The 14,976-nt window shown below is 41.1% G+C and overlaps 1 protein-coding gene across 2 annotated transcripts in view; it reads right to left on the bottom strand.

The window, feature by feature from the left end:
• Nucleotides 1-14,976, bottom strand: part of LOC126187817 (uncharacterized) — a 256,419-nt gene that overhangs the window by 224,066 nt on the left and 17,377 nt on the right. For both annotated transcript variants that reach the window (XM_049929105.1, XM_049929104.1), the window contains exons 3-4: nucleotides 5,005-5,292; nucleotides 3,962-4,195 (exon numbers count right to left, since the gene is read on the bottom strand). In XM_049929105.1, the coding sequence (XP_049785062.1) occupies nucleotides 3,962-4,195; nucleotides 5,005-5,292 (522 nt within the window). The remainder of the gene's footprint in view (nucleotides 1-3,961; nucleotides 4,196-5,004; nucleotides 5,293-14,976) is intronic.

The following is a 14,976-nucleotide window of genomic DNA, read 5'->3' as shown; positions in this document are numbered from 1 at the left end:
GACTGAAACAGCAGTGAAGTGAAATAAAACTTCAAAAGAGGAATAACTGTGCAAGGGTATGTAAGTAAGACATAGAAGACCTGTTGAACGGGAGAGACAGCATATTTAGCATATAATATGGCTTAAGGGTAAACAAAGCAGAGATGTAAGTGATGAAGAGTAATAGAAAGGGGAATAACATATTGATATCAAACTTGTAATGACAACACAGCAGCAGCAGCAGCAGCAGCAGCAGCAATAGTAGTCTTAGTCATAGTAGCAGTAGCAGTAGTAGTAGTAGCAGATACAAATTTGTGCTATTTAGGGTGGGAGACTGTGTATTATGGCCAGAGCAAGGAAGATAACAGATGTATGACAACACACGGAATAAAGCTTTCTTCAATAATAGAGATCTACGAATATCAGGTATTAGTATGGTAATGAGAAGTAGTTCCTTAAATCGTGTCTGGAGTGCAGCATTGTATGCAGTTGAAACACAGGCCATTAGAAACCTGGAAGAGAGGAAACTGGAATCATTTGAAATCTGGTGCCGTCAAAGGATATTAAAGTTTAGGTTCACTGATACAAGACTAAATGAAGTAGTACTAAAGGTAATAGGTGCAGAAGACCCTTAGTAAAATTTAAGGGACACTTTAGTAGGACCTCTGCTACAGCCTCTGGGTACAGTTCACTTGACACTTGAAGATGCAGCATATAGAGGAAAAGATTAGGAACAGAGACAGACTATGATACAAAATAGATGTAGAACGTAAATGGATAGATAAAAAATCTACTCGCCAAGTGGTGGCAGGGGAACACACACAAAAGGATCGAACTTTTACAAGCTTTCGGAGCCAGTGGCTCCTTCTTCTGGTAGAAGAGTTGAAGGGGAAGGAAGATGGATGAAGGAAAAAGACTGGATCATTTTAGGGAATGGGGTACAGTTCAGGAAAGTCACCCAGAACCCTGGGTCAGGGGAGACTTACGGGACGGGATGAGAAGGAAAGACTGATTGTCGGGGACTGCACTATACGAGATTTTAAAACTTGAGAGCTTAAAGGTGGAAGGTAGACTGGCAATGGCAAGGAAAGCGTTTCTGAAGAAGCGAAATTTGTTAACATCGAATATAGATTTAAGTGTCAGGAAGTCGTTTCTGAAAGTATCTGTATGGAGTGTAGCCATGTATGGAAGTGAAACATGGACAATAAATAGTTTGGACAGGAAGAGAATAGAAGCTTTCGAAATGTGGTGTTACAGAAGAATGCTGAAGATTAGATGGGTAGATCACATAACTAATGAGGAGGTATTGAATAGAATTGGGGAGAAGAGGAGTTTGTGGCACAACTTGATGAGAAGAAGGAACCGGTTGGTAGGACATATTCTGAGGCATAAAGGGATCACAAATTTAGCATTGGAGGGCAGTGTGGAGGGTAAAAATCATAGAGGGAGACCAAGAGATGAATACACTAAGCAGATTCAGAAGGATGTAGGTTGCAGTAAGTACTGGGAGATGAAGAAACTTGCACAAGATAGGGTAGCATAGAGAGCTGCATCAAACCAGTTTCAGGACTGAAGACCACAACAACAACAACAACAACAAAAACATAGGGTAATACGCAAGGCAGAGATTACTATTAAGATTTGTCCACAAGTTAATAAAGAGTGAAAAGCTAAGTGCATTGTACGTAACACAAAAGGGTAGGGACGGGGGGAGGGGTGGGGATGGCAAAAAGTAGACAAGTCAGAAAATAAAAGATGTAGAAAACTAAAATGGAGTGAAGAAAGGATTCGTTACTGTGAAGAAATACTGAGACCAAAGGAATTAATGTAAATTAAGGCCAATTGGGTGGCGAGAACTAAGAACAAGTTGTAGTGCTAGTTCCTACCCACAGAGTTCTGAGAAACTGGTGCCTGTGGGAAGAATCCAGATGGCACGTGTGGAAACAGGCACTGAGATCATGACTGTCGTGTTTAACACATTGCCCTGCAACAGGATATTGTGTGTTGCCTGTATACGCACTCTGCCTTTGCCCATTCATCCTGACTGATAACTGGGTGATAGTCATGGAGATGTAAAAGGCCAAACTGTTTACTAAACAGTTGGTACGGGACGTGTGCCATTTCACTGGTGGCTCTCCCTTTGATAGTATATGTTTTGGCAGTTACAGGGCAGGAATTAGTGGTGGTAGGAGGGTGCATAGGGCAAGTCTTGCAATGGGGGGATGGTCACAGGTAGAAGCCATAGGATGGGGAGATGGGTGCAGAAGGAGCATAGGGTCCGACACGGATATTGCGGAGATTGGGAGGGTGACAAAAAGCTATTCTAGGAGTGGTGAGCAAACACTCAGACAGAATGGATCTCATTTCAGTGCACGATTTTAGGAAGTCATGGCCTTGTCAAAGTAGCTGATTGATACATCTACATAGATGTAGAGGGTGGTGGGTGCAATTGTTACATGGAGACAAAAAAAATTACCCACGAGTGGAAAAATGCTCCTATCAGAGCACAAGAAAATGCCAATATGTTCTTGTTTATTTCAAAGACTCTGACTGAAAAGCGGGGTACCAGCTGCCTCATTCTGCCTTCCTCAGCATCTTTAAAAACCTTCGCAAAATTTTTGGGATGCGAACATATTCACCCTTTTTTTAACATGCAAATTCAACTAAGACTCCTGCAAGCTCCTCGAACTGAAACTCACTCACATCTACAAGTCCACCACTGTAAGTAGCTCATATCTATCTACTCCCAGTTGCCTTTTCTCACTCATTCAATCAGCCCAACTCATTGTCATTATCTCTATGTGTCTCTCTGTCGTTGTCTCCTGTGTCACAGCCACGGACCCTTTCATTCTGTCCTATTACCAGTTTCCTCTCATTGTGACTGTCTCACTCTTGCTGTCTCTTACTGTTACTATCTTTTCCTTTCCTTCCCACTGCTGCACTCTCTTCTCACTGTCACTATCTCGATCTTTCTCATTGTTATTGTCAAAGAACGTCTCTCACTATTACTGGTTCTCATGCATTTTCTCCTCCTCTTTGTTCTTTCCCCCCTTGCACTGTCTCCACTCTTTTCCTAGCTCTGTTTTGTCACTGTCAACTATGTTCCACTACCGCTGTCTCCCTCGTTTTTTTTTTTTTAAAAATAACACAATCACCGCCTACTATCTTCCAGTATTTATTACTTTTCCGTCTCCTTGCCTTGCCATTACCAGTGTTTCCTTCTCTCTCAGCATAAAAAAGCACAAATATGTTCTCATGCCACTTGAATAAACAGGAACATATACACATTTTTTTGTGCTCCAATAGAAGCATTTTTCCGTTGTTTCCCTTCTTTTCCACACTGCAGTAAGAGGAGTAACTCATATGAAAAGAAATGTATTGTCAGTAAAATTTAGGTAGTTTATTTAGGTGAACGGAAATAACGCAGAACTGATTTTACACCTCAGACCAGATTTTATAAGCACAAAAATTTTGGATGTGCTTCAGTACACCACCACTGGGTTTCCTGATGACAATGGAGACACTTTACAGCAAATTTCTTTGTGCTATGTCACTGTATGAACTATGTTTTTGCCTCACACCAGATTGTACATGCATATTTTACGTGTACAAGTAGTGTAACTTTGAACCTATCTCTCTCTCTCTCTCTCTCTCTCTCTCTCTCTCAGAACTGTATATACCCAAGTGCTATACAAAACACATGACCCTACGCTCTTATCGTCAACAGAAACTGAGGTATGATTACTGGGAAATCCTGTTTTTATGTGCAGCATTAAGGAAAATAAAGACTGAGGTCTTAATAAAATAAAATAAATATTGGAATTATTTCTCCATTCACAAAGGACCTTTCATATTCTTTCCATTGTGAATCCTTGTTTCAATTCTTATTCATTATCAATAACTTATGGTGTCAACCTTTAGAGGACTGATGTAACAATAGTCACTACCTCATGTAATGGATGAAAATCTGTTTAATACGTACATCAAATGACTGTAGTGCTGCACTCTCCTCTACATCCACACGGCATTCAGGAGATGAGTAGATCACATCTCCTTTCCAAGGCCGATTCCAATGTGTCAAATTGCAAATCATATTTGTTAAGTCTTCATTTTCTGGACATGTTTTATTAAGAGGAAATGAGAGCAATTTGAGACACAGTGAAGGTGCTACCTTAAGCTGAAGATTTATCAAAGATCCCTGTGATCCAGGTGTCACCTGAAAATTAATAAGGCCAGAACCAAAATATTACACAACAAGATAAAATAATTTACAAATTTTTCAAAAAATCATTTTATATGTATTTGTGTCACTGAACTTACAATATAAATAGAAATTATTTGAAAGCTTTTGCCTTCCTTGCAAGGACATTTCTTGCAAAAGACTCTGCATCATAATACAACAGGAAACACTGATTTAATTATAAGGAAACTAAAAATAAACAAACACTAGATATCCAGTCACTATACTTTAATTCTACTACTATGGTACACTTTGGAGGCTTAACTTCATTGTCAGGTAACAGTTTTGGTTCTTAGCTCAAAAGCACTGTTCCCAGGAAAGCAACAATCTTAAAATTTCTAGAAATATGTTAAAATTCTAACTTTGACATCCCTTGTTTCATGGATGGGGAAAATGAAACACATTTAGAATTGGTTTTACATGCCTGGAGTTATGTGTATTTCCTCCCAAGGAAAATGATGCACAGCCCTACATGTGTTGACACACATTTTAATTATTATCAAATTCAATCAAAGCTATAATTTTAGCACATTTCTAGAAATTATAGCTCCTTACTTTCCTTGAAGCAATGCTGCTGATGTAAAAAACACAACTCTCACCTAACTGTAGAATTAAGGTTTAGTGATTGTGAAGGTTGTGTTTGTTTATTTTCAGTTTAAACTTACAGTCACGGAAGCAGCTTATAAAACATGTTTGTATGTAAACTGTGTTAATTATTTCAGTTCCCTACACACATTATTTTGCAGCTAATAAAATACGGTCAAAGCTGTGCATTTAAATAATACCATTTTCTCCGCTCTCATGATGTCGTGAAGATTATAAGCAAACTTTGATTGAGATAGCCCATTTAAATGTAGAACAGCTTCTTGTGCAATTTTTGGCATCTCATCTTCTGAGCCAGAGTACTGAGTCTGTGTTTCAGAAAGAGGGAAGCACCTGCTGTCCCTGGCCACGGCTTCTGACTGTTGTGAGCTGATGATTTCAACCTCACATACTTCAAACTGTAACGCATCGCCTTCATCTGCATTTATAACTTTCACTGTCGCGTACACTTCTGTGCCATCGTGTGTTTCCTAGAAGATTAACAAAACAATATAAAGGAAAAGGAATGTAATAAATATATATTTTAACATGAGAAGAGAGATTTAATTTCAAATATGAATTTATTCCAAAATGAAGATACGGAAGAGGAGTTTCGCTGTATCCACTCCAAAAGTAGTAACAACTCCAGTGCAACTCACACATATTTAAATTAAATCAAACAATTGAAAATCCAGGATGGAATGTAACAATATTATGAAAAGGAAAGTTGCTATTCACCACATAGTGCAGATGCTCAGTTGCAGATAGGCACAACAAAGACTGTCACAAATGAAGCTTTTATCCAGTAGGGCCTTCATCAAAAATAGATTGCTGGGGGGGAGGGGGGGGAGGGGGGAGGGAGGGGGGGGGGAGAGAGAGAGAGAGAGAGAGAGAGAGAGAGAGAGAGAGAGAGAGAGAGAGAGAGAGACCCAACTGCACATAGCTGCCCTACCCTCTCTCCATCTCGTCCCTGCGCACTCCCCAACGGCACTTCACTGTCCGCCACCCCTACACCCTGCTATCCCTCCCCCTCTCCGCCTCAATCTCCTCCTTACTCCCACCCACTTGCCACTCCCATCATGCACTGGTGCTGCTGTTCGCAGTGTGGCTTCAGTTGCCTAAGACTGCAGTCAGGTGTGTGTGAGTTGCATTTGCATGACTGTATGTGTGTGTGTGTCTGTCAATTATTTTTGACGAAGGCCTTGCTGGCCAAAATTTATTTGTGACAGTCTTTTTGTTGTGCCTATCTACGAGTCAGCACCTCCACTATATGGTGAGTACGAACTTTCCTTTTCATAATATTGTTATATTTAAATTTAAAAAAATTCAATTTTAGAAACTTTTGAAACTGTCACTGAAAGGGACAAAGGACATATGAATCTGAACAGGTGTGGAGCACAGTGAAACTGCTCCCCTCAATAATCTTTTTTTTTTAAAAGAAAAAGTTTCCTCGACAAAATGTGTCAGTCTGACAAGGAGCATGCTACAGCAACAAAATAAAATCAAATATATGACATGAGAAGAAATGAGCTCCAATTTTTAGTGTGTATATTGCCGATTTGATCAGTTTATGTGCCCTAATAACATGCATATGGTCTAACGCTTACTCATTCCTGAACTGGCCAGATGCCACAAGCACCTTCTTGTAAAGCTAAGAAACTGTAAACATAGATTTTCGTGTATTGTGGTTTACACAATAACATTTAGTTTTCTCTTATCCAAACCAGATAGAAAGTCACCTGGTACACAAAGGTTTTACCCTTTAACTCAATTGCTTCCAAGCTTAAGTAACTTGCTCTAAATAAAAATAAATAAATAAATAAATAAATAAATAAATAAATGTAAGTTAATGTATATGAGTAGGAAAAACAATCCCACAATGTTCAAATACATTATCAGTAGTGTGCTGCTTGACACTGTTATGCTGATTAAATATCTAGGCATAACGTTTTGAAGTGATATAACATGAAACGAGCATATAAGGACATTAGTAGGAAGGTGAATGGTTGACTTCAGTTCATTGGGCAAATATTAGGAAAGTGTGGTTCATCTGAAAGGAGACCACATATGGAACACTAGTGTAATTAATTCTTGAGCACTGCTAAAGTGCTTGGGATCCCCACCAGGTTGTATTAAAGGAGGACATTGAAGCAATTCAGAAGCACACTGCTAGATTAGTTACCAGTAGATTCGATAATCATGCGAGAGTTAGAGAGATCCTTCATGAACTCAAATGGGGACTCCCTAAGGAAAGATGACGTTCTTTTTCCAGAAAACTACTGAGAAAATTTAGAGAACTGGCATTTGAAGCTGACTGCAGAACGATTGTACTGACATCAATGTACATTTCACATAAGGACCACAATGGTAAATGAAATTAGGGCTCATATCGAGACATATAGATGGTCATCTTTCCCTTGCTCTATTTGTGTGTGGAACAAGGAAGGAAATCACTAGGCCTAACATGGAAATTACTAGGCATAACATTGCAAATCAATATGAAATGGAATGAGCATGTAAGGACTGTCGCTGGGAGGGCAAATGGCTGACTTCGGTTTATTGGGAGAATTTTAGGAAAATATGGTTCATCTAAAAAGCAGACTGCATATACAACACTAGTGTGACTCATTGCTGAGTAATGTTCAAGTGTTTGAGATCCATACCAGGTCAGATTAAAGTAAGGCATGTAAGCAATTCAGGGGCAGGCTGCTAGATTTGTTACAAGATACTAGTAGTGGTACAAAGTACCCCCCACCATGCACCATATGGTGGTTTGTGGAGTATGTATTTAGATGTAGATACTCATAACAACAACTGCTCCCATACTAGTTCACCAATTTGATAAAAATGTTTGTAACTTTAATGTACTTTATTAGTGTCCACAGTGTGGTTAGGAACCTGACCTGGCCACATTCTGCAATGTGATTACCCCCTATTCTCCAGCTGAATCCAGGCAAGGTACCATAGGCTCACTGCCAGTGACACCTATCAGTCACTGCATCAGTGTGAAAATGTAAATATCCACAACATTCCACAAGATAAGCAATCTGCAGCTCTGGAAGTGAGCTGCCTTGCCTATCTACGATAACACTGTTGACAGTGCAAGAGAGAAGATCCACATTATCCCCTCCTCACAGTAATTATCACTGACTCCAGTCCCATCATTGGCAGAACACACACAATTTAGAACCATTCAGAATGTGTGAGCATATTTTATTTGCTGAAAAGCTGAAACAGTAAAACAGAATTTTATATTCATATCATTGCTTCACATTCTCGGTAAGCATGGTGGAGTATGGGAACAATTGTTGTTATGAGTATCTACATCTACATAAATACTCCACAAGCCACCCTGCAGTGTGTGGTGGAGGGTACTGGTACCTTGTAGCAAATCACAAGAGACACTTAGTGGGAAGTAGTTTTGTGAGGATAAGAAGAAAAACAAGACTAAAGCTAAATAACATTCAATTCCAATTCACTAACAGTAACTTGCAGGCTCAACTTTTAGAGAACTGTTTTAATAAATATCAAAATGTGAATAACAAATTTAATAACAACAATACTAATAATATAGTGGAGATGCCGAGTCGCGGATAAGCACAACAAAAAGACTCTCACAATTAAAGCTTTTGGCCATTAAGTTCTTTGTCAACAGCAGACACACACACACACACACACACACACACACACACACACACAAACGCAACTCTCACACACGACTGCAGTCTCAGGCAACTGAAACCACACTGCGAGTCACGTGCTGCAGGTCAAATGGAGGGCAGGGGAGAGGTGGGGAGGTGGGGGGGGGGGGTAACAGAAAAGTAGAGAAATAAAAAGACTGGGTGTGGTGGTGGAATGATAGCTGTGTATGGCTGGAATGGGAGCAGGGAAGGGGCTGGATGGGTGAGGACAGTGAATAACGAAGGTTGAAGCCAGGAGGGTTACGAGAACACAGGATGTATTGCAGGGAAAGTTCCCACCTGCGCAATTCAGAAAAGCTGGTGTTGGTGGGGAGGATCCATATGGCACAGGCTGTGAAGCAGCCATTGAAATGAAGGATATCATGTTTTCCAGCATGTTCAGCAACAGGTTGGACTACTTGTTTCTTGACCAGAGTTTGTCGGTGGCCATTCAGGCGGACAGACAGCTTGTTGGTTGTCATGCCTACACAGAAAGCAGCACAGTGGTTGCAACTTAGCTTGTAGACCACGTGTCTGGTTTCACAGGTGGCCCTGCATTTGATGGGATAGGTGATGTTCATGACCAGACTGGAGTAGGTGGTGGTGGGAGGATGTATGGGACAGGTCTTCCATCTATGTTTATTACAGGGGTATGGGCCATGAGGTAAGGGATTGGGAGGAGGGGTTGTGTAAGGATGGACGAGTATGTTGTGTAAGTTTGGTGGACAGCGAAATACCACTGTGAAACGGGTGGGACGGATAGTGGGCAGGACTTTTCTCATTTCAGGGCACAATGAGAGGACGGAGGTACTGTAGTAGCCATCTTTGAGGTGGAGGTCAACATCTCGCAAGGTGCCTTGTTGGGTTGAGTAGGACCAGGTGAAGCAACCACTGTGCTGCATTCTATGTAGGCATGACAACCAACAAGCCATCTGTCTGTATGAATGGCCACTGACAAAGTGTGACCAAGAAACAATTGGACCACCCTGTTGCTGAACACACTGCCAAACATGGTATCCTTCATCTCAAAGACTGCTTAACAGCCTGTGCCATACAGATCCTTCCCACCAACAGGTGGGAATTTTCCCTGCAATAGATCCTTCATTCCCATAATCCTCCTGGCCTCAACCTTTGTTAGTCACTGTCCTCACCATCTAGCCCCTACCCTTTTCCCAGTCCAGCCATACACAGCAATCATTCCACCAGCACACTCATTCTTTTCATTTCTCTCTTTTTCCACTATCCCCCTCCCCACCTCTCCCCTGCCCGCCGTCTGACCTGCAGCACTTCACTTTTCACCACCCCCACCCTACCCACCCCAGCCTCCTCCTTCCCCCACCCAGTTGCCACTCCCATCATGCACTGGTGCTGCTGCTCAAAGTGTGGTTTCAGTTGCATGAGACTGCAGTTGTTTGTTTGAGCTGCGTTTGTGTGTGTGTGTGTGTTTGTGTTGGGGGGAGGGGGGCGCACTCATGTGCACTGTATGAGTGTCTAGTGTTGGCAAAGACCTTAGTGGCCGAAAGCTTTAATTGTGACAGTTTTTTTTGTTGTGCCTGTCTGCAGCTCAGCATCTGTGCTAGACGGTGAGTAGTAACTTCCCTTCTCATAATATTGTTACATTCCATCCTGGCTTTTCCATTGTTTAATAGTACTACTACTACTACTAATAATAATAATAATAATAATAATAATAATAATAAGTAGTAGTAGTAGTAGTAGTAGTAGTAGTAGTACACAGAGAAACTATCTACAGAATCAACACCCTAAAACCTGATTTTAAACTTATGTTCCATAGCAGCAGGAATCTGATAATTGGTTTCCATCACTTGGGTAATTTTTATAACCGTAACACAAATCCAGAGCTTTCAGTGCCAAGTGATAGGGACTAGCTTCAGGGCAAGGATGGCCTAGAACTCTGCTCACGTGCAGTGCTCATGCATATGTGCCAATCTCTTTCACATGACTGCACACTTCCACCCCCCTCCCCACCCCCCACACTATCTGAACAGAAAGGGGGGAAAGGAACTGCAAAAGTATCACATGCAGCTTTAGTTCATATTTTGAAAAGGATGAATTATAACAACAAAGCAATCAATTATTAATAAAATTATTGATAAAGATAACAATGAAAATAATCAAAATTGAAAAGGATAAATTGTTACTCAACATGTAGCAGGTATGTTGAGTTGCAAACAGGCACAACAGAAAGACTGTTAAAAAAGTAATCTTTAGGCCAAAAGGCCTTGTTCTGAAGTAGCCAACCCCCCCCCCCCCCTTGGCGCACACATACAGTCACGCAAACACAACTCCTCCACACACATGACAACTGTGTCTGGCTATCGAGGCCAATGCGGCTTTGGCAGCCAGAGACAGTGATCTCTCGTGTGTGTGTGTGTGTGTGTGTGTGTGTGTGTGTGTGTGTGTGTTTTGTTTACTTCAGAAGGAGGCCTTTTGGCCCTTGTTTAGCATGCTTTTTGTTGTGCCTGCCTGCTGCACATCACCTTCACTATGTGGTGAGCAGCACTTTACCCCTTTCATAAAATTTTCAATATTCCATCCTGGATTTTCTGTTGTATGATTTTGTTTCATATTTCATATTCCTCAACAACACTGATCACAAACAAAACAAATTTTTAGTATTGTTTGTTTATTTTTGGTGTTCCGAATGTTCATATATGCTGATGATGCAGCAGTGGCCACACAGGATAAAACCTTTGAACAAGTGGAGGAGAATCTCACAGGAGCCTTAACAGAACTTGCTACCTATTACGACGGCAAATCTCAAACCAAACCCTAGTAAATCTCAAGTATCCGCCTTCCATCTTAGGAACAAACAAGCTAAACGGAAACTCCGAGTCATGTGGCAAGGGGAAGAGCTGAAACATACAAACAGCCCAAAATACCTGGGAGTAACATTGGACAGAGCACTTACTTTTAAGCAGCACTGTCACAACACTAAAAAAAAGGTCTGTGCCAGGAACAACATACTGCGGAAGCTAACAGGTTCATCGTGGGGAGCTCAACCACATGTTTTGCGCACCACGGGTCTGGTGCTGAGTATCTCAGCAGCGGAATATGCGGCGCCAGTTTGGAGGAACTCTGCTCACACTAAGCAAGTTGATGTCGCCGTAAACGAAACTGTACGTATTGCCACAGGATGCCTCAAACCAACTCCCACAGACATCATTTACCCCATCATAGGCATAGCACCACCCACTATCCGCAGACAAGTAGCCGCCGAGATCGAAAGATCAAAACAAAAGAATGATCCTCGACACCCTATGCATACGCACCGAAAACAACGTGTCCGGCTGAAATCCCGCAGGAGTTTCATTGAAACTACTGAAGAGCTCGCCACCAAGCCCGCCGCAAGGCGGCTATCTCTTTGGGAAGAAATGGTGCCACACTCCACAATGGAACTACTTGAGGAGGGATCTGCAGGATTTCAACTACCTTTTACAACTTGGAGGTCATTAAACCGGCTGCGCACTGGAGTAACTGGGTGCAAATCAAACCTATTTAAATGGGGTTACAGTGATGGCGACAGGTGTGAATGCGGAGCAATACAGGACTTGGACCACCTACTGATCTGCCCAGATTTGTCTATAACATGCACTAAAGATGATATTTTGAAAGTCAATGACAAAGCAATCTACGTTGCTAATTACTGGGAAGGGAAGATATAATTGGTGCATCCGGACACGGAAGAAGAAGAATTTTTGGTGTGCTGAATACATAATAAAATTTATAACTGATACAAACTGTCGGTATACAGAGAGATGCAGGCAGTTTCACAGATTTCTGCACTCAGGTTGCCATGTAATTGTGACTCATTTAGTTTCATGTCTGAAAAAAGTCTTTCATGCCCATATGTTGATGAAAACATTGATATCATTTCTGCAACATCAGTATGAAGACATGGAAACTCTTCCGAAGGAAAACAATGTAGTGCTCCTGAATGGTTTAACAAAAATGAATTTGTCTTTTAAATGAGAATTACATTGCTGATCGAACAGTTCCATCTTTAGTGCTTTCAACTGAAATGACAACAGCCTCAAAAAATAATCAAAAACAGATGGAAGATTGGTACTGTCCTCAAACATTTAGGCACCTATTCGTGAAATACCACAATAGTGTGTTCAAAACTCATATTTTCTTTAATGCCAGTGAGCTTAGGGAAATGGAATGTGTTCCTTGTCAGAAGGTGCAACTCCTGCAATGCAATTTTCTTTTTAAATGGATACACTTTCGTAAAATCATTAATAAGTTGCTTCTCATCTTGCAATGTCTTACTGATGGCAGTCTGCAATCCATTCTGGATCTTCTTATTTTCACTCTTGCTTTCCTTTTTCCTTCACAAATTCAATAACAGCAGATCTTAAATCAAAAACTCGTTCCAGGCATGTACTTTGCCTTAACCATTGTACTCTGCAGTAATATATAACATCTCCATACTCTTCATTGAATTCTATCAAAAACTGTTGAAACTGACTATGTAACAATGCATGCTACTCCAGAAAATTTACTATTTGCACTACTTATTCAGTCACGTGTTCCCTGCCGGCATATTTAACACAAAGTGCTTCCTGATGTATAGAACAATCACTATAAATTTTAGCTCTTTCATCAAAATCTCTCTCTTCAAATTCTTTCTGCATGGTGTTGTAAAGCTGTTTTAAAGCAAATCTGTGGTACCCATCAATTATGCTACTACATAATAGATACTGACAGTTCTCATCCTGCTCCTCTGTGATTCCCATTTATATTTGAAGGACTGCGACGACAGATTGCTCGATTGCCTCTTTTCATGCAAACAGCCACTGGACCTGGGGACTTCCTTTACACCACAAAGAAATACTGAAGGACAAATGGTCTTTACACCACAATTCTGCTGAACTGAAGAAAGTTGTGCCCACCAAAATAAGCTGCACCAAATGCCAGAAGAAAGTATTGCAACACACTGCCAAATGAAATGTTGTGCAATAGGCAGAAAAACCAAGCAAAGCTAAGATGTACTAAGTAATGCCGAGACGAGCAGAATGTCTATCTCGGTAAATCTCAACTAACTGTTACTTCCAATTTCTTTCCTGCAAGTTGTACCTCTTTGTGTAGCAATTGTACTTTTACCCTTTTGTTCACAATTGTTCCCTTTGTCCTTTTGGCAGTGAACAGAAAATCCACAACTGCAGCAAAAAAAAAAAAGTGGATTGTGTGAGAAATATTTCAAACCACCATAATGCAAACTATATAAAATAGTAGTATTTTTCAAACTAACCATGAATTACACTTACCAGACACTATACTCACACAGGTGTCACTTAGTTTTAGATTTTTCTCTCAAACCCTTCAAGATCAGTAGCTCCCTACCTGCCTATACCCTCCTTATGAGAAGTCAAGTCAGAGCAAACCTAAACTAGTGGTGCATACCTTTACCTATCATGAGAGTATCACATGCAAGGCTTATACAACATTAAACTATGCAGAAGATAGTGGAAATCAAGTTACAAGATCACAGTATGAGAAATTTAGTCAATTGTTAAACTGTGCTATTAGGAACACCAACAAGTTACATAAATAGGTAAGTTAAACTGTTTAGTAAGTGAAATAGACTGCACATAAAAATTGAACTGGCAGAGAGAATTGATTTGTTTATGGACGTGACAGCAAAGAACAATTCAAAAGAGCATCAATGAAATTCATTGGTTTACTCTCCAAAGATGAGAAAAGGCCTCAGAAAACACCACACACACACACACACGAATGTGACACCAGCACAGATGGGGGAAGGTCACGTGTGGCACACAGCGTGGAGGAGAGTGTTGGGTGAGGGTGGAATGGGGGACTGAAGGAACATAGGAAGAGGGAGACTGTGTAGAGAACAGTGTGAGTATACACTGATAGGGTTAAGTGGGTGACAGAAGGAAAGGGATGGAAGTTGGTGTGAGTCGGGGACTGGCCGAGATCGAGGGTAGGTGGATTGCAAGATTGAAGGACATGTTGCACAAACAGCTCCCCTCAACAAAGGTCGTGAAACAGCCACTGAAGGTTAGAATGCTGCACTTGGTGGCATGTTTTGCCACTGGATGGTAAACTGTGTTCCCACCCACATTTTGGTGGTGGCCATACATGTGTGCGGACAGCTGATTATTGATTACATCACAGAAAAGGTTGTGCAAAAGTTACGGCAGAGCAGGTTTATGACATGATTGCTGTCACAGTTGGCCATATCTCTAATTGGTAGGATACACCTATGATGGGAAAAGTATCAAAGTGCCAGATGACTGCATACCACAGGTTATTATCTGGGTCTTATCCACAGGGATGTGGCCCATGTGCCTAGGAGTTGGGAGATGTGGCTGGGGTTTGGGAGTAGATGCAAGGTAAGGATGAATCAGGAAATTTCATAGACTGGAAAGGGGGGGGGGGGAGATTAGATGAAATAATATCACTTTGGGAGAGTTGGGAAGGAGTTCTCTCAGCCACTCAAATGACATG

Source organism: Schistocerca cancellata, chromosome 5 (genome assembly GCF_023864275.1).
Source record: "Schistocerca cancellata isolate TAMUIC-IGC-003103 chromosome 5, iqSchCanc2.1, whole genome shotgun sequence".
NCBI classification, from domain to species: Eukaryota; Metazoa; Arthropoda; class Insecta; order Orthoptera; family Acrididae; genus Schistocerca; species Schistocerca cancellata.
This window is presented reverse-complemented; position numbering and strand designations above follow the sequence as displayed.